The sequence below is a fragment of the Drosophila virilis genome, chromosome 2 (assembly GCF_030788295.1).
Source record: "Drosophila virilis strain 15010-1051.87 chromosome 2, Dvir_AGI_RSII-ME, whole genome shotgun sequence".
Taxonomy (NCBI): domain Eukaryota; kingdom Metazoa; phylum Arthropoda; class Insecta; order Diptera; family Drosophilidae; genus Drosophila; species Drosophila virilis.
In genome coordinates this window covers 27,201,869-27,222,851 of record NC_091544.1, presented here as the reverse complement: position 1 = coordinate 27,222,851, position 20,983 = coordinate 27,201,869, and the positions used below count along the sequence as shown (strand labels likewise).

At 36.8% G+C, this 20,983-nt stretch overlaps 1 protein-coding gene across 3 annotated transcripts in view; it reads right to left on the bottom strand.

Annotated features, from left to right (window-relative positions):
- Window positions 1–20,983, bottom strand: part of sima (HIF-1 transcription factor component sima) — a 105,634-nt gene that overhangs the window by 81,326 nt on the left and 3,325 nt on the right. For 2 of the 3 annotated variants that reach the window (XM_070207344.1, XM_070207345.1), the window contains exons 1-6: window positions 13,830–14,386; window positions 6,896–7,083; window positions 6,608–6,825; window positions 6,320–6,544; window positions 6,082–6,248; window positions 5,908–6,014 (exon numbers count right to left, since the gene is read on the bottom strand). In XM_070207344.1, coding sequence (XP_070063445.1) covers window positions 5,908–6,014; window positions 6,082–6,248; window positions 6,320–6,544; window positions 6,608–6,825; window positions 6,896–7,083; window positions 13,830–14,371 — 1,447 coding nt within the window. In that variant the 5' untranslated portion in view covers window positions 14,372–14,386. Of the gene's footprint in view, window positions 1–5,907; window positions 6,015–6,081; window positions 6,249–6,319; window positions 6,545–6,607; window positions 6,826–6,895; window positions 7,084–13,829; window positions 14,387–20,983 lie in introns of those variants that run through there. The other variant, XM_070207346.1, reaches the window with a different exon arrangement.

Below are 20,983 nucleotides of genomic sequence, written 5' to 3'. Positions count from 1 at the left end.
CCAGACACAGCCAGCAAAATAAATAAGAGAGTAGCAGCGTGAGCCCAAGCTGCAGTCGGCCCAGGACGCGCCGGTCTGGTCTGGCTGGGTCGGTTCTGGTCTGGTCTAGCAGCTCGATCCCACGGTGAAATTATGCATGTAATAAAATGCGGCGACGCATCAGCAACTGCAGCGCCGCCCATCAGTGCATTGCCACGCCCACTCTTGTCGCGTTCGTCCCGAAATTTTAAGTGCATTAACATAAACTGGCGGCCAAGCGCAATACCCAAACGCCTCGCCAAGCGCCCCCCAAAAACTACCCAGTCCCAGTCCCCGAAACAAAAATATATATAAATAAACTCTGTGGGCGGTTGAGGCGGCATCAGCATTGCATGCCACAATACGTAGCAGGGGACAAGCACGGGGTGCTAGCAAGAGCTGATGAGTGCAACGACTTGACAGCTGAATTAGCGATGGGCGCGTGACAAGTGTGGCAAGCGTGAGAAAATGTCAGAAAGAAATCAGAAAAGTTCAAAGTTTACAAAGATATACGTGACTGGTCTAGCATACGATTTCGATCTAACTTTTTGTAAGTAAAAATAAAATTATATTTCCAAATTTACCTATCGAACAGAAACAAGATCTAGATCAGGCTTGATTATGTTCTCGATTTCAGTTCTGACTATGCTTGAATGATTAACATAATAAGATCATAATTAAAAAGGCAAAAGTATTCACATTAACTTTTCTAATGGACACGCCATTAAGGCGACATTCCTGTTAATGATGAATAATAATGAATGGCATTATCTCTGAATCAAGTTCCCTTCTACTTGTCTAACTAACCGATGCTCGCTGTTCGCCCAAGACAGTTTTCACTGTACTTATGTGAAGAATAGGTTCCCAAGCAATAATACGCGTGCATAAATAATAATCGTATTAAAGACTTCACGCTGTCATCTCCCATCGACACAATTTGACAGGAAGCGTTTTGCCCGCGCAGACATGACGGCGTTTTAGACAGGAAGCGCGTCTAGATGTGTGTTGGTGTGTAGGTCTAGGTATAGGTGTGTGTGTTTGTGAGTAAAAGGCATTAACAGACTCGTAAACTACCAAGTCGCTTGTTATGTTGATTACACAACCAACCGCTCGCGAACTACCAAAAATAAACTGAAGACTCAAAAGTTGCACTTGAAAATGCGGCAGTAAACGAAGGCGGCAAGGGTAGAAGGCTAGTTGCATAGGTTGAGTATAGAGAAGAGTCTGACTTGCAACTGCCCCATGCAAAATGTTGTCCATTCTGGGCAGCATTTAAAGCTGCTGCTGCTGCTGCTCGTTGGCATAGGCAAGCCCCAAGTAGCATGCAACATTTGGCGCTGCTGTTGCGTACGTGTCTGTCAAAAGTGCTAAAAATAAACACATACGTATACAAATGCAGCAGCAGTAGCTGCAGTAACTGCAGCAGCAGAAGCAGCAGCAGCAGCAGCAGCAGCAGCAACTGTCATTGGCAAACTCAAATGCAGAGCTGCAGCAACTTTTGCAAGAGTTGAAAGTTGAACGCCTTGGCAAATGCCGCGGCAATGCACCCGACTGCCACTGCTACTGCTACTGCTGCCACACCCACAGCCAGCAGAGCTGGGAAGATAAAGTTTTGCTCACGCAACAGTCGATTTGTTGGCAAAATCTGCCAGCGCCATTTTTTGTTGGTATTGTTTTTCGTTGCAAATTTATTACAACATTTGCCACGCGCGCTGCTTTTATCTTTATCTGGGCGGGTTTTTATTTATCTGCCACGTTAAATTTACTTTTGCGTCGGAAAATGCTGTTCACATTTTCTTTGCTGCTGCTGCTGCTGCTGCTGCTGTTGCTGCTGCTTTTCATAATTTTTCGCCTCGAGGCCAAATTGTCGTCTTTATTTGCAGCATGGAAATGCTCGCAGTTTTTCTTTTTCGCTCATTGAAACCATTTCGCATTTCCATTTCAATGCACATCAGCAGCAGTCGCAGCAGCAGTCGCAGTAACAGCTAAACGTGGAAAACGTTTTCGAGATTTCCAAATGCTCGCCCTCGCCATGACATTTGCGATTTTCCGCACATTTTGTATTTTATTGAACTGTTTGTCACAGGGCGCAAGTGCTTTAAGCCAGAGCGAGTAATGCCCAGGGTTCGAGGCCCTGACCCCTCAAACGGCACACTCTCGCATATGATCATAAGCATGTCAACTTTATGAAAATCAAATGGAAATAAAAATGGACAGCGCTCATAAACAATAATATGTCGAGTGAGCTTTCAACTAACATAACTAAAAACCAAGTAGAAAAGTTCCTAATGTGTGGGTGGGCGTGGCAGCTGCTTAGCCAAGAAGCTAACGTGGCTAACTATCAGAATGCGGAGAGACTTAATAAAAAGAAAAAATGGAAGAAGACCAACAAAAAAATAGAAAAAAAAAAACAAAAATGTATGAAATACTTTTACGACTTTCAAAGACATTTTTACAGCTCTCGCTGGCAACTTTTGCTAACGATATGCGATATGCACGCCGAGCCGGATGCGGAGCAGCTGGAGCTGCATTCCTGAGCAACGGGTCCAGTTGTGTGTCCAAGCTCGAATGCATGTCGCATCATAAAACCGAAAGTCATTTCGCACAGAACGTGTCTGCCGCCAAGAAGCCAAAGTCATTGCAGCCAATAATAATTCCAATTGTAGTACAGTGACAATTCCTTTGCTTCTTCTTGTTTTTTGTACCCTGTTACCATTGAAAATGGATAGACTAAAGGGTATCATGGCATTTTGAAAAAAGCATCTATCTAGCCAAGTATGAAACTACAAAAATATGAAGACTTGGATGTTGAATATATTCTCGGACATAATACGCGGAATGAGTCATTTTTTTCGACATAATTTCCCATTTTCATATTATTGAAAAAAAAATACCACAACTCGAAGAATATGAGAATATGGTTGTCGTGAAGAACATACGAATATTTTACATTTTGTATGACTTCCCCCGTTTCCCAGATATATTCTTGGACTTTGGAATGTGTACATATTTCATAAAGATCGATCAATAGATACCCAAGTTATTACAGTATATCTTTCCATTATGACAAATCGTCGCTGCTTACAGGCTATCTTCTAGTCGGACACTTTGGACTGGAGCATTATAGCTTTTTGTTTGCCTTTTCTTCGACCAGGATGCGCCCTCTTGCTTGGGTACAATGCACCAACAATGGTCAGCAGCAGCTCTTTTATTGCCCAGCGTTGGCATTTTAAGTGCAGCGGCAGCGGCAGCGGCAGCAACATACCAAAAACATTATTTGGTCAATGTAGACGACATGACGCGGCCATTAAACGCAACAAATAAGCAAACAATAGCTGAAACTTGCGCCAGGACAAGAGCCGGAATTTATTCTTCCTTGAAGACAAAAATTAGTAAAGTGCTTAAGCGAGAACAGAGACCCAAAATGTTTGGAGTCCAAAGTTTGTCCAGGCGGCGGCTGATGACTAAAGCTGACGCTTCTTCAATTAGCCATATATTTAATACTCGAGCCGAGCTAAAAAGAGAGCCATAACTTTTAGAAAACACTGTCGAGGTAAGCAGTTGCACTGCTTGTTGTACTGCTTGGGGGATAGGTATCAGTGTGCAATAATCGATAACAATCGTTAAAAATTAGATCTTTCTAAACCTTTCCAAACTAATTAATAAAAATATGCATATAACGTTCGATCTAAAAATCTGCAACTATAGTTGGTAATAGCTATCGATGCAATATATTATCGATTCATTTGAATAGATTTGATTTGAAAGTGGAATAGGCATTACTTTCTATAAAGAAAGTAGATAAGTATAATAGACAAGTCCTTGTAAAAATCGTGTTTGCAGTGTAATCTTATTAAACTAAAAAGATTTATTATTTATTATCGGAAACAAAACTTAATAAATGAATATCTTAAACAGTCTCTGTCCAAAATTGTGTTATGGATTATTTATCTGAATAAGCATAAAGCAATTGAATCAACATAATTCTTTTTGAATACTCAATATGAACCAAATAACTGCCAGTTAAAAAAAATATATTAAACTTCCTATTGTGGGCCCTGTGGATTAATGGAAAACTTATAGCTGAGCACAAAAGCCTAATCGTTAAAAGTTAGTCAGATAAATAATTGCATTTAAAGCGCAGAGTTTGAAAATATAATGAAAATCAAAGCAAACGCTTATTTAAATGTGCACACACATGTATTATTAATCAAGAAATGGCTGATAAAGTTGTTGAAAAATCATTTAAAATATAAATAATAATAATAAATGACTTTATAATTAGTCAAGTAATCAGCTTGTTAATTATTATCTTAAATAAACAGTTATTCTAATCGCATTTGCTTTCTATTTATGTTCATTTAAATGACTATTAAATCAATCTTCTTAAAATTGAGCGCAATTGTCGTTATACGAAACAAACTGATAAGATTAGCATATATACAGCTTTTAACGAACTAGAAAGCGCGGCAGACCAACTAATTAGCTTCAATAATATTTGTAAACTAATAAACCAAATTTGACGAGAATGCGTCAAGCGACATAAAAAATAAAACAACATTGAGAGCAGCCAAACTTTTGGGCGCTCAAGCAGAAACCACCTAGAGAGACAGCCAAGCTGTCCGAAACAATTTATTTATTTAGTTTCGCTAAAGCTAATTAGCAACTAAAGTGAAATTAAAGCAAAGCCTGGCAACGGCATTGGACAATGGTCTTTATGCCAGGACACGCAGAAGCCGGATGATGGAGTTGGCCAACGGTGTGCTACAACTAATTAAATGCAATAAGCAAGCGACGGTAACTGGCGAACGGAACCAGACGGGCGAGACACGCAGCAGGATACGGCAGGGTAGGGCGTGACAGGAAGTGATGAGAAAATAAGCAACCAAATTACCAAAGATTGAATACCCTAGCAATTTACTTTGACATACTGTTCCTATAGCAGCTATATGTTTGTTTAGGTAGTCTAATATGGAGAAGATTTAGCTCATAATTGTGGATCTAACAACAGCTCGTTTTTACTGAGTTTGATTGGGCTACTGATCCACTTTCCATGCTTCCACAAGCTCAAAAGATTCAGCAAACGGGAAACGCAAGATTGTTTAAGATATCCGAAATAAAATTAAATCCATTTCCGATCGACAATTCCCACGGAAGCTATATAATTAGTAGACCGAACCTAATCAATTTGGTCTAGTAAAGCTAGAAATTATTGATATCCTTCAAAAAAACAAAAAGGTTTTTAAAATACAAAAACTTAATGTTCGACCAATCATTTCTATGCCAGCTATACAATACGCTAATCGAATGTTCCTGGCAAATAAAGAGCCTAGTAAAACTAGTAAATGATAAGTTTGGCTATGATACTAACTGTTAATTTCCAATGACAACCATATTATACAGTGACACGATCCGGTGGACTACGATATATGTACTGCCCGCAACAAAAAGACGGATTTATGCAGTTTCCAAGAAAAAGTTTAAATCTGAAAGAACCCTAAACATGAGAACAGTTTGCATAGAAACAGACAGATAGGCTATCGCACATGGCTTTATCGACTTGGCTGTTGACGCCGATCAGGCATGTTTATATATATATATTTTATATATTGTCAATATCTCCCTTAATAAAATTGATATACCCGCAGCTAGAGTATAAGAAGCCAACGAGTGACAACTTTGTTTTGATGTGTAAGAACATTAACAGGACTCCGTCAGTCGGAGGAAGAGTCAGAGTGCCAGTCCGCCCGTACGCTTACGCTACGCGGCACAAACTAACGACGAGAACGCGTTTTAATTTGTACATTAAAGTAATTAGTTTAACATTAGTTAGCAGCAGTTAGTTTTAATGAGCAAGCGACATACAAATTTCCCTAGTCGCGCACTTACCGCTCTTAAAGGTGGCCATCAGACGCTCCGAGTCAGCGCCATGCTGGCAATCGAAAAGCGACGTCTCGAGAAGATCGCCAGGCAGATAGCCAAGCAGTGCGAGCATTCTGAGAAAGCAAAACCAAAAGGATATTAGATACTATAGCTTTATATGATCTATGCACTTGGGCTCACTTGTCATCCACATAGGTGAACTTCATGTCCAGGCTGTGCTTGGTCAGAAATGTGCTGGTGCCCAGCGGTATTTCAATGTTCGAGGGATGCGGAATGGGTCGACCAATGGCAATGAGCACACGCTCGCCTTTGCTATTGACGCGCAAATGGCCGGTTATGTGTATAACCTGGATACAGAATGGAAAAAATATATTTTAAGCAATTTGCAAGCATTAAGTTTTTCAGTTTAAATTCGCACCTTATAGGAGGCGCTCTTGATATTGATGCTGCGCCCGCTTCTGGTTAGGGTGCATTTCATGCGCACGAACAGATCGCGATGATGTGTGCTAACGCCCGATTCGATTAGCTGCTCATCCTTGATCTTGTCGGCAATGCCATTGCGTTTAAGATTAAGCGCCTCTTTGATCTCGGCATGATCGCACTGATGCGTATACTCCCAGATCTGTTGGCCCAGTGTATCAATCTGAAGTATACATAATTATGATTAGCTGTATCAAGACAAATATATATTAAATTTTGTTGGCACCTTTGTTATGCCCAGATAATCTATAATGTTATCCGAGACGTAGGTGACGTCGCCCTCATTGGATAGCACCACCAAAAAGCCATCCATTGTCTGCTTCAATAGTTGACTAGCCTCGGCGGACTTAAGCCAATCCTCGCTATCGTTTTCCACCTTGGGCTTCACTAGTGTCGCAGTCGCATCCCCGTCGGCCATGTCGATGAGCTCACGTATATTGGGTACTATAAGAAAATATATAGGTGCATATAAAATAAATATTATAATGGGGCATTATGCTAATAAAAAGCCTACCAAACTCGAGCATCTGTCGTATTTTCAGATAGGCAATTGTAATGCGCATCACTGATGCCTTGTCCAGCTGATTGACATCGTCGGGCTTCAGCGGCAATGCCTGAGAAAGTTCCATAAATATTTCGGTCTCCTTGGAGCGACGACAACGCGCCGCATCTCGTGACTTTTCCTTGCGCTTTTCATTATTCCTGCAAATAGAATTCAACTGCATAAGTATGCGTATATGCAAAGTGGAAAAGCTAGATCTGCAACGGATCACGTAGACCACTCTTGACGTCGTTACACTGGTTTTGCAAAAATTTACATGCTTACAGCTAGGGAGCGATACCCTGAGGAGGTTCGGGGCTGTTGGGTAGGCAGAAATGCGTGCATTTCAATTGTTGCGATTTGCTGCGTTTTTATTTGATTTGATTCAATTGACGCGGCCAGCGCTTAATTTTTCAATTGAGCAAAACATTCGCTAAAATTTGCTTGCAAGGCGAAGGTGGCAAAGTTCACGGCAGCTGCGCCAAAACACGGGACGAGCCCAAAACTTTTCCAAAAAATAGAAAATGATTATAAATCGACTTTGAATTGAATGCGAACAGTTCATTAATAGTTTTAAAAATTATATATGTAACAAAAAAGTGGGGATATCTTTGTGACGCCGAAAATTTAATACCCTTCAAGACCTTCAAGAATGACCGATTCTTCAAATAGTGCAGTAGCGAGATCTTGATAAGATTTCGCTCACATAAAAGAGTCGTAGTCTTTCTGGTAAATATCAAGATATCTTAATAAACCAAGAAGTTTTTCAAACCATAACCTATTATCGACCTAGCGTTTCTATAGCAGCTTTATTATAAAAAGTTCCGATTCGAACAGTTCCGAAACATGTACTGGCTGCAACAGAATGTTGGCGCGTGACGTCACAATTTGGAACAATTTTGAATTGCCGTCTGGATCAATTATACATTTGAATTTAATGTATTAAAATAATCAACATTTTCTAGAATTCTGAGCATGTCTGAGGTAAAGTAAACCGATTAAATAAATTTTATGGACTAGGTTTACCCTCTAGATTTTGCATCTTCAACTTTTGCATGTATGAACACTTTTTTTCTCGAAACATGTTCGTGGTAGAAATTTTGTAATATTATCGAGGAGAAGGTCGATTATGTGTGTTACGAATGGCAGAAATTTATTTAAGACCCTTTCACTTTTAGCCCATACACTAACACACACACAAACTCTTGCTTCTTGTTCATGCCAGGCAGTGGACTGCACCACTTATGTGGACAAGTGGACTGTGCTCAGTGGCTTAAGATAACCAGAACCTGGCTGACATGACATCAAGTAATTAGATAATAACAAGTCAAAGCCTTGACACCATTCGAGTTGCTGACAAACAAAGGGAAAATATAAAAACAAAAAATAAAGCAATGATTTTTTCGCTCATCTTCGAGACGCATGTTAAAGGCAATTAGCACGTCGGAAAGTTCAATGGAAAGTGAATGACCCGAACGCATTCGTCGGGGGAATTAGTCACCTCCAAGCGGTATTTTGCACAGAAGATAGGAATATGTAAACATGTTTATTAGAAAGTGCCTCAAGGAAAACTAAACAAACAAATACATATGCCCAATGTCTTATCAATTGGCCCACAAAAAAGAAGACAAAGAAATTAAAGTTCACATGACAAATTGCAAATGTATATATATATATATATACATCTATATGTATTTAATTTATGTGCGTACATTTATTAGACAGTTTAGAGTACACTGACCTCACGCAAAACACACGTTGCGCTGCCAATTCTGACGAAAATATATATACTATATATAAAATAGCAGCTAAGTAACTGCAGCTGCCAAGAAAAACTCGTGAGCTGTCGCAAAACTAATATGCCAAATCAATTGCTGGCGAATAATCATTATAATGTTTATAGTCTCGTATTAATAAATATGCGAAATAAGGTCGCCAAATAAAAAGTATTTTAAGGCTTATATAAATACGTTGCGGTAGCTGCGGCACGTAGCAAAAATCGCATCAACTAAATATATGCACAGAAATATGCCGACATATTTGTGAAATTCACGAAAAATCCAAAAAAGTTGACCAAAAAACTCAAATTAATTATCGAGTCGCGCAGAGTAATAAAACAAGATAAACTATTTGAAAAATAAATAAATATAAAATATATATATAAAGCCAGGCCGAAGCAGCAGCCACCTCTTGACAACAAGCGCCAAACGTCACAGCGGCAGATCTTACCCACAACCGCCCCCCCCCCCCCTACACGCCCGCTACCACGGCCCATCCGTCAACAATTCCATTTTCTTTTGGAAGCTTTACATGTCAAGCAATGCCGCCATATCAGTAAGACAGGCAGACAAACCGAAAAAAAATATAGCAACAAAGTATTAATATTATTATTTATCGCATTACTCATACGACGTGTGGCCAGCCCAATTGACAAACTAAACTGTTTGTAATACTCTTTAGCAGCATGTAATTCCTGCTTCCAAACGGCAATTGGCAACAAATGCTTGACTTTGAAAACAATATTTATATCGGGCCAAACAAATGCCTGATAACAATTGCTTTTTACTAATATGAGTTTCTATGGAAAACGAGATACTAAGTTAATGTGGTCTAGTGAGCCCTAGTTTCCCAGCTAGAGAATACTCTATTCCCAGATTCCCATTAACCAATCCACGCACACAAAACACACAAAAACAGCACACAATTTTAGCTGAGACTTTACTTTTTACCTCAGCGTAATATACATTCTTTTAAAAAATATGTGTTTATAGCGCGATCGTTAAATTTTCCAGTCTAAATATATTTAAATTTGTGTTTAAACCAAAAAATAAAAGCGTGGCTGAAATTCTAATATTTCGATTTTCAATTCTGTCGTACATCTGGGCAGAGTATGCAGAAAGTCTCTTTAAGGCATGTAAAAACGATTAAATTATTCGAAATATGCAACATAAATGGTGGCTAGAAATCGATTACATAATTATATATACTACATATATATGTATATATACAGGCATGTTTAATATATGTGCACAATTATTTTTACTGGAATTATCGATGGCTTGTCAAAGTTGATATCTCTGCAACATAATTGGTGGAAAGAAATCGATTTTACTAATCATCGAATTTGACATTTATCGACGAGTAGTCGATAGTTCGATACAAATTATTTGTGAACATATTTATATAAAACATGGACAAGTATATATATGCATATCAAATTACGAAATTATCGATTACTATGCATATATACATATATAGATATATATTATATATGCGTGATCAGTGAACAGCCAAGTCGATATCTGACTGTTAAAACTAGTTTGATAAGTCTTGCTACGGAACATTGGTTTTATAGCAGACTTTATTATATGAATAGCATGGCAATAATTTGAATTTGTTCATAAAAATCTTTCTGGTCCATCAAGAATACATTATTTACTTCTATATGTTCCTTAAATAGAAGCAACAACTGAACAATAGCAATATATATAAATATATATATATAGCATAAGAACAATTAATGAAAAAAAAATTTGTTATTATCTATATTTTAGATAAAAAGAAAATCTCAACATTTGCCGGTTCGACTTCTTATATTAATATTTAACACACAAAATGGTTTTGAAATATATAAGCAAGTGCTTTGATACAACAATTCCCCAAGTACATAAAAATAAGTATTTATAAACAGCAGTTCGAATGTATCGTATCGTGCCACCCTATCGCCATGCCCCGCCCCAGTGGGGGCCTTTGATTGCATGCTAATGGCCTGCTTAAACGGCCCGAAGATGCGAGGGGCGGCTGTGGCGAAGTGAATTGTTTTTAATATATTCACAAGGCGACTGCATTTTGTTTTGTTGTTTTTTAATTGTTGTTGTTATTGTTGCTATTGCTTGCTGTGGTTGCTTTAAGCGTTTCCGGCTGCGACCGCCTTTGAGCGACGCTCAATGGCAGCGGTGCGCGGCGGGTACTAGGGCATAGTCTGGGCACGTGCGCTATTATAAGCACAATGTAGAACTATATGTAACGTAATCTTTATAATGCGACTAGCTAAAAATCACGAGAGCTGACAGCCGCCTAAGAATTATTAAACCAGTTCTAGCAACAGCATCTTACGGCTAATACTATTGATAATATATTTATATATACATAAATATATATATGTAGGTACTCAAAACCTGTTAACTCCTAACCAAATCTTATAGAATGGAAATTTCAGTTAAGGCAAATAAAACTCATGTGTTTTAATTGCAATTAATTTACAACTAAACACTCATGTGTTTCAATTACCTCGCATGCACAATCCATTTATTAGATTTAACTAACCGCATGCCAATTAAAATTGTTTTCAAATTTAGGTTGGCATGTGGAATGCAAAAGAAGCCTTGTATTTTAAATTCTTAATTTTAAGAAAGTTAGTTTGGTTCTTTCTATATTTAATTGAACTCATCTGAACTCATCTGAAACACCGTGTGCTTAAGTGAGATCCTGGTATAGGTTAACAATTCCGTCCAGTAAGTTACTCTAGGGTTCCAGGAAAAGTTATATCAAATTCTTATTTCTAAGAAATTTATTTGCATGCATTATTTTGTATGCAGAGATTTTCGTAAACGGGAGCTTTAAGTTAATTTTGAGTATAAACTGGAGCTTCATGTTAATTTAAATTAATGGCAATTAAAAGTAAGCAGAAATTGAAACGCACGAATTTTTAAACTTAATTTAAATATGCAGAAATTGGTAAGAATAAATTTCATTTCAAAACTATTTCAATTCAAATATCCTGAAAAGAAATTCTAGACCTTAAAAAAAATACTGTAGATTCTAGATATTAAGATATTAAAAATAAAAGGATGAAGCTTCCTATTGAAATCCCAGAAAATAAATGTTCAATATAACAATTCAAAAAATGAACTAGTTTAAAAAATAAAATATCAATTAAAAAGTTAATATCCAAATATATAAGACAAGCAAAGTCTAAATAAGACTAAATTATTTTAAATCAAATTTCAGACAAGTCGAAGCCAAGTTTAAGGTCAAACTTAAAAACAGAACTCAGAACACAGCTATAAATCTGACGCTTTGCTAAGTAATATAAATATAAGTAATGCAAATATAAATATATACATTATATATTATTAGGTGTTTCGGATATTGCAATAGATAAGCAAATATTATGGCTAAACGTGCAGCTCGTTTGCGGTTAGTCAAACGTAAACAAATTCTTTGCGAGACACACAGATACACACACACACACGCACACACACAGACACACAGGCACACACACATTATTAGGTGTTTGTGTGTGTGAGCTATGAGGCAGTCGCACGCCTTCGGCATGTAAAGTAAGCATTCTTCTGCGTCAATCGAGAGACGGCAGCAATTAATTTTACTTTCCTTTTTTTTATTAAATATACTAAATTGGGAAAAATTGTGTTTATTTAAAAACAAAATTTGTTTTTGATTCAAAAAAAATTATATCTATGCTGAAGCAGCTTGCTAAAGTGACACACGCTCGGCTTTTATTGTAGATCACCTTTCTTATCGTTGATTTTATTGCTTTGATTTACATTTTATAGATAATAAACTGAAATATTTCTGATATATTTATACATTTGCTACGTATGGGCTTAGGACTGGCCTCATTTAAATACCCAAGCAATCAAAAGTGTACAACACACGCACATAGATTATGTAAGTGCAAACTGATAACAAAATCTAAATTGATAATAGATTTTAAATTTCGGACTTTCTTTTATGTAGAAACATACAACGTCAACAGGAGAGACGAACGTTAAGCTTTTATATAATTTAAAATATATAGATATATATGTATATATATATATATATGTTAATTTAATGACTACTTCAGCTAAGTACTAATTAAACTAAAAAACATGCTTATGCTGAAATTATCCGACTAAGAACTACCCTGTAAACAGCCTCACGACATTAATAACTTATTAATACTTCACTCAGCTTCATATTCTAGATAATTCCTTTTTGAAAAACTCTTCTCGACATCGACCGAAACCTCTCAAATTTTTAGCTCTTTAAGATGGCACTTATATGTAGAACAAAAACCAAATAGAAGAGAAGATATTTATGAGAACAACAATCAACATTTTACATATTTATAGCCTAACTTCACTATCAACATTTCTTACATTTCTTACGAATGTTACATTTTTTGTGAATGTGAAGTATGTTACCTGTAGGTTTTCCCATATCACCACATTATTTGCGAAGATTTATCATAACACCACGTTTTTTGCGAAGATTTGTCAAATTTTTATTTTATTAAATCCTCAGTTTTTCGCATTTAAAGATCAAACCGATCAGATGTTTATTAAAAAAATCAATACTTTTGACACTTGACACTTGCTAATGGAATAGCAGAATGTGAAGTTTGTAAATGTAACAAATGTTGAGCATAGTGAAATCAGGCTATTAGATATTTTACGCTATGATAAACCTTCGGCAAGATCAATTCAGCTCGTATTAATCGAGAATATCTATGCATTTTCCAGAAACCAGCATTAAATATTGCGATTTACAGTCAATTTGCGCTTCAGTCAATGAAGAATTTTCCAATAATTTCTCGCTTCAAGCTACTGCTCGCAATCTATGACCTATACAGGGTATACATAGTTTTTGTGCAGGCACATAAATAAGCTCATACATATGTCTAATGTATAATAATAGTACTGTGGGCGCGATAAGATGTGCGCCCACTCTGGTTACTTAGTTGTCGGGCGGTGTGATAAGCGACTAATGCTGGCATTTTTAACGTTTTGTTATTAAGTCTGGGCCCGCTGATAGCCAAATGGATGGACAGAAAGACTGGACACCCAGCGAATACCAAGTGCATTTCAATGCTGTCTACGCTACGCCCAATCCCTGCACTTACATAAAGTCCTCAATATCCACAAACTGCGTAAATTGACAGGGCTCCGGTTGACTCGGTCCATAGCCATAGCAATGCTCATAGCCCCAGGGCTGATTGCCACGACACGGCGTAGCCAGGTTGAGCAGCCGCATACCGGGACGTGCATAGGGTATGCCCGACTGCCGGCCATAGCCCGGCGAGAACTGGCAAAAATCGGATGCCTGCCGCTGGTAAGGATGAAAGCGCGACATCGACGGCGACAGCTCCAGGCTCGAGCAGCCGTTGTACAGGCCGCCAGCCGCAACACCGCCGCCTGCATAGGCTGGCGTTGGTGGTGCGGGCATATTGTAGAAGCCACCATTATTGAAGTTTACGGCAGGCTCATTAATGGGCCTACAGCCATAGATTAAGCCATTAGACGGGTTTTGTTGCTGTTGCTGTTCTTGTTGTTGTTGTTGTGGTTTTATGTCTGGCTCATAGAAGCAGCTGGCATCGTCGCCATAGAAATTATTTTCAGCACTGGGAAAGTTACAGTTTTCCCAGCCGTTGCAAGAATTAAACATTATATTTTGTTATTGATGGCTGAAGCCATGTCACACACATACACACGCACAAACACTCAACTACACTGTTTTCGGCACTGATTTTATTTTGGGTAAGAGAAAATCAACCGCTTGTAAGGAACATTTAAAATGAACAGAAAATTCTAATAGCATGAAATTCATATTTATAGCAGTTGCCAGCGAAATCGCAATATCAAACTGATAGCAAAAGCACCCACGCACACAAACACGAACTTACACATGCATAAGTACACTAAGAGAAAAAGTTGTTGAAATCCATTCAAGTGCAAATGTTATCCAAAGTACAAAATACCTATTTCAAGAACTTTTTTTACCATAAATTTGTATAGCTGATATTTCTTAAGCTGAGAAAGAAATTCTCTTTTCAAGTACTTAGATTAAGAACTTTTTACGCTTATTCCAAGCATGTTAATTTTTCTAGTAAGTATTTTGTGCCTTATCTTTGCTTATATTTGTGTAAAGCAAAGGGTCAATTTAAAGTTCATACTCAAATGTAAATATTGTACTCATTCGCATTTTTCACGAGAACGAAACATACTTTGATATTTGAAATGCAAAACAACCTGAATCCTAAACCAAACATACTGTAAATTTGGTGCTGTGCCTTTTCTTCAAGTGTAGGCTTTGAAAATCCCAAACAACAATGCTGCAATTGGTAAGAGCGAAACGTTTTCAATGAACTTCACAGAAGTTGGAATGAAAACGCAGTACTAAATGCCAGACATTAACAACAGCTATCAGTCGCTATCAGCTCAAGAGATAGCCAGGGAGTGTGAGAAAGAGAGAGAGAGAGAGAGAGAGAGAGAGAGAGAAAGAGGCAGAGGCTGTTGCTGATAAGATAAAGGCCCAAAACAGCACGCCGCTTGCAGCCAGGCCAATTATTCATGTGTGAATTGACCAGAGATAAGCGAGCAGGCAGCGTTGAGTGCGCAAAAGCTGGCAGAAAACAATACAAATAAACAAAAAAATAAATAAAATGAAAAATAAAACAAATTAAAAAAAAGTAGACACATTAATTACACATTTAGCTAGTTCATTAACTTGGCTAAAAGGGTTGCATACTCTACAGCGCAGCAAATGTTATCCATATATCACTCTGTCTCTCTCTCTCCCTTTCTCTTTCCCTTTCTAGCACACGCGTCTTATAATACGCTTTCCTTATCTATCAAGGACTCGTGTCTGGCAAAATATTTGCATACGCAGCCCGCACAAACTGCAGTAGTTTATTCATGTTATACACAAAGTAAAACGTTTACAATTAAAAAATAAAAAAATAAAATAAAAAATAAATAAAATAAAATGAAAACCTGTTAACTGTAGTTCAACCTTCATAATTTGACTAGCTTGATAAAAGTCCGCCGCGTTCTTTTCTGTTTCGTATGCCATACGTAGCCAGCTCTGATAACATTGTAAAACATAATAAAGTTAAATATTTTCATAGTTTTTTTTTTTTTTTTTTTTTGGTAAACACGGGCTGAAAGTGAAACGAGATAAGCAACCAAATAGGCAGCAGGCACCTGGCGCGATTAACTAACGGTTAATGTGCCCATAGATGTGATCCGCTCCACAGGCAGATTACTGAATGGCGACTGGTGAATGGCCGTCAACGTTTATTCGAGGCCCGAGTACATTAAACAACAACAATTGATATCATAGCTCGAAAATAAAACACATTACTAATGTGAATGATCACTGATTGAATCCAGAGATTTGCCAATAGCTGGAATCGGCATATGTTCAACAAAATTTCGATAGGTTGCGAAACGAGAAAGTCACGATATCTTCGGCACGCCTATGATATAATACCCTTGTAGACCTTAGCCATACAAATACGTGAGTATAGCGAAGCAGAATATTTTGACAAGCAAAAACTCTCTAGGAGGGCGATCTTTATAAGGCTTGGCAGCATAGTTTGGCCAAGATTTACTAATAGACTAAATGGGTTTCCATACCAAAACTTATTATCAACTCGATCGTTCATAGGGCAGCTATATGATGTCCGATCCGAACTGTAAGACGCGCCTATGTTCCAAGTTGATTTGTTTGAAAACTGAAAGACTACATCGAAAAGATACAGATAGGGACATGGCCACATCAACTCGGCTGTTGATGCTGATCAAGAATATATTAACTTTATGGCATCGTCTCATTCTACGCGTTACACATTTAATGACAAAATTATACTACCCCAAAATTATAAATAATAATAAGGTAAAGTAAAATATATATATCAACTAGATTATTTAACTGCTAATTTACTTTTGATAAGAGTATAAGAGAGTAGAGAAAAGTTCGAACGTACTCGAAATAGGTAGAAAAATAAACGGGTCGGATAAGAGAATACCTCTTTTTTGTCTAGGGATTAAGAATATTTTTAAAGCAATGGCAAAAATCTAACAAAATTTATATCAGACTTTTGAAACAGAAGGATCATATAATTAACAATTAATCTTAAGTTAGGGCTAAGAGGAAAGAATACGCCATTCCTGGTCAGCATCCATAGGCGAGTCGAACAAGCCATCCATAAGTATGAACGTGTCGAACCTGAATGAGCTAGAAGCTTAAAATTTTGAACGTAGGTCCTCCTAGTGCCCTAACCCCTTAGGGTTAAAGAGCTAGGATCGCAAAATTTGAAATGTAGCTTCTGGTAGACTAATTTAAAAGTCTAGTAAAATTTTAAAAAAATTGATATATTATAGGTATATCATAAAGCTTTGAAATTTGCTCAAGAGTATCGGGAGCACAAGCGAAAAAATAATATAATTATCATAATAAGTATTAACATATGAGCCTATAACAATCACAATCACACTGAGCAATTGCTTTATTACGAAATGAGGTCACATGCGATCCAGTTAAGACTCGTGTTTTATCACATACAAAACAGGCCATCATCGGGCGTTCCCATTTATATGGCATATAGGTATTACAATAACCGGAGGATAACCACGGCAAAACAAATTTATGTATATTTGCAAACCAGCTGCGCAACTGAGCAACTCACAAGAATTATGGGCAATTTTTTGCTGTTAACCACTTGCCCCCAGACAAGCACAGAGGCTACATAAATTTACTTTCCCTGCCGCAATATCATGAAAAATAAGAGAACATAATTATCACAACAAAATCAAAATGATTGCATATAGTATAAAAATAAATCGGCTGAAGGCAGCGCTGCTGAGCAGATACATTCAGGCATAGCTACACAGATACAAATGGCAGAGACACAGAAACACAGATACAAAAAAAAAAATCGGATGAAAAAATGAACGCGTGAAGCGGCTGCTGCAGTTGACAGTTGCATGGCAACAGAGTCGATGGAGTTTGTCTCAGATCGTAAGACGACGACGACAACAACAACAACAACAATAGCAACAACAACAACCACTGCTGCGTTTTTTTATATAAATAAAAAGAAAATCCAACCAAAAACAAAAACAACAACATTCGTTTGAGGCATACGGAACACAGGCAGGCACACACACGACCACACCATTTACATACACAACAAACACACACACACACAAACACACGCCCCGCCAACCCGTATCCCCGCTAATATCATCACACTTTAGTTCGTTTGCGCAAAAAAGTAGGTCGTCGTGGCCAGACAGAGGCTGCCGCGCGGCCAGCAACAACAAATAAAAAACAAAAAAAACAACAACAGCAGCAAACAACATGAACAACAACAGCAACAACAACAACGGCAGCCTTAACAATAAACAACAACAATGAAGCATAGCATTTAAATATTTTACATATTGCGCTCTTAGGCTTATGTTAATCTTATGCGTTTGTTTGCCTTGCGCTGATATTGAAATACACAACATTTCTATTTATATATCTATATTTATTGTTTTCTATAATTTTATATAAATTTTTATATAAAAAACAAAAGGGTAGCATTGTGCATGTTCGAAATGGCAATGAGTACACAAGAAACTCTTCAGAAGTTTAACAAATAATAAATATAATCTGAATATCCTTGTAAACACATATAGCATAAAAGCTCATTTAACACATATTTATCCAACAGACAGACGGACTTGGTTAGATCGACTTGGATAATGATGCTGATCAAGAATATATATACTTTATGGGGTCGGAGATACCTCCTACTGCCTGTTACATACATTTGGATTAGTAGTAGATATATAAATTTTATTTAAGTCTAACAACTTTATTTACCACGAATATTTTGCAAAACTATAAAAACTCTAACTTTACATTAGGACGAAACAAAATCTCTACAAGCCTCTTAAAGCAAGTGTATATTTGATAGTCAAACACATGTTTATCATGATGTCAAAAGAAAAGCGCAAATTAAACTTAATTTTAACATTGATAACAATTGAAAACCCATTTTTCATAAAATCGTTAATGGTTTAACATCATTTGCTAGAGACATTGCGCTTAAATAGCAACAAGTATTTATTTGATTTACAAAATTTGTCTGATTATATTTGCCGCAAAATTATGTTTTCAACACATTTGAAGCTCCATAATCTCTGTTAAAAAAAATCTGTGTCAAATATACAGCATTCAAATAATTCTTTTTTATAAAGGCCAATATTTCTAGCGAGTAAATCAACTCGAGCGGACAGGCAAGTGCACAATGAGGTCGTGACTAGTGATGGCAGCGTGAGTGGAAGCGTGAGAATGCGATATGTTAATACTTCGATTGCAAATGAATTGACATTGTTTGTCGAAGTATTTTTAATTACGAAAAACTTTCTACAACTTATACTTTTATTTTTTATAAGAATATAAAATTAATAAAAAAAATTCAAATTTTTTTTATATATTTAATAATAACATTCAATACCAATAACATTTGTAGACTATCAAGAATAACTTTTTATTCTACCTTTTTAACATTCATAAGAACAAACGACAAATATGCTATAAAACGTCTCGTGTAGACTATCAAGAATAACAAGTAAGAGGTTCTAGTCGGGAGCTCCCGACTAGGGGATACCCTGAACCCTCTTCTTCAAACATTAAATGCATATATATATTCTATTTTAGAAGCTATATGTCAAGTTAAGGGACTCTAGCTCTCATTATTTACAAAAATTGCTCAAATAAAAATATATCGATATCGATTTTTATCGATTACTTGGAAACGTAATAAGTTATCGATTATCGGAAACAAACTCGATCTGCCTAGGCACTAGGAGGAGCTACATTTAAAATTTCAAGTCTCTAGCTCTTATAGGTTCTGAGATCCTTACGTTCATACATACGGACAGACGACTCGGCTATTGGTGCTGATCAAGAATATATATACTTTATGGGGTCGGAGATGCTTCCTCCTTCCGCCTGTTACATTTGGATTTTGCACAAATACAATATTGCCTTATACCCATTTTTAATGGGTTCAGGGTATATAAATGCTGAATTTTTAACGTTTTTAGAACCAAACAACAAGTACCTAAATGCTATAAAAATACTCTGGTTTCTCTCTCTCTCTCTTACGAATAAAAAGACCAAATTCTACGGCCAAATGCTATGAAATCTCAGAAATATAATATTCGAAGAAAAAGCTAAATTTTAGGTAAAAACAACGCTAATAAGTCTCGAGTAGACTATCAAGATTAAAAAGGCAAAATTTTTAACTACTTTATGTACAAAAGTATAGCTTTATGCTTTAAAACTTATCTTGTCTCTCTCTTACGAATAAAAAGGCTAAATTCTAATGCTATGAAACTTCAGAAGTAGCTATTCGAAGAAAAGGCCAAGTTTTTAAGAAAAACACTATTAGCTTAATGCTATGAAACTTTTCGTGTGGACTATCAAGCATAAAATGCCAATATTTTTGAGTTGACATTTTGTAAACGTTTTTTTAAAATGCGAAAACAAAAGTAAATGCGACTAAAAATGCTTTAACGCTGAATAAAATACAATTTCTATGGCATTTTCTAGAAACACTTGGAACAATTAGCTAAAAAACAATCAAGTTATTTAAAGGGGGTAAACAAATGAATGCAATTAGAGTTAAATGCGCTCCCATTCAAAAGGTGTTTTGTCAATATTTTGTATTCTCGTGAGCGTTTTGTTCGCGAAATATCAATTATTCAAACACGTGATGGCACAGTTATCTAAGTTATCAATTATCAAAGGCAGTCGCTATCAACTGATAACTCGACGTTATACAAATTTTATGCAAGTTAATCAATGTCGGAGAAACCAGTTTAACAGATGTGCGCTTGGAAAACTGGCTGCTGTTTGGGCGTTTGGTTTTCCTTAACGCAGTTTTGGTCGCAGAACCGCTTTTCAGCAGCGAATTCAACCAACTGAAGTCACGTAGGCCAAACAAAATGTTTCAGTTTAATGCAAATGTTGCATATTTTTTATAAAATTTAACAAAAAGCAGAAAATAGATATAAAAATCGGAGAGAAAAAAAAACCATCGTAAACTTTACATTTTATGTGCTTAATACAATGTAAATGATTTAGGTAAATGCGTGGCCGTTACTCGAGGGGGGCGTGTCCGCAACACGCCTAAGGAGGCAGTCAAAAAGGGCAGATAAACAAAAAATAAACTTTAACAAAAACAAAGCACGAGCTCCGCAGCTTATACCCTGTTCA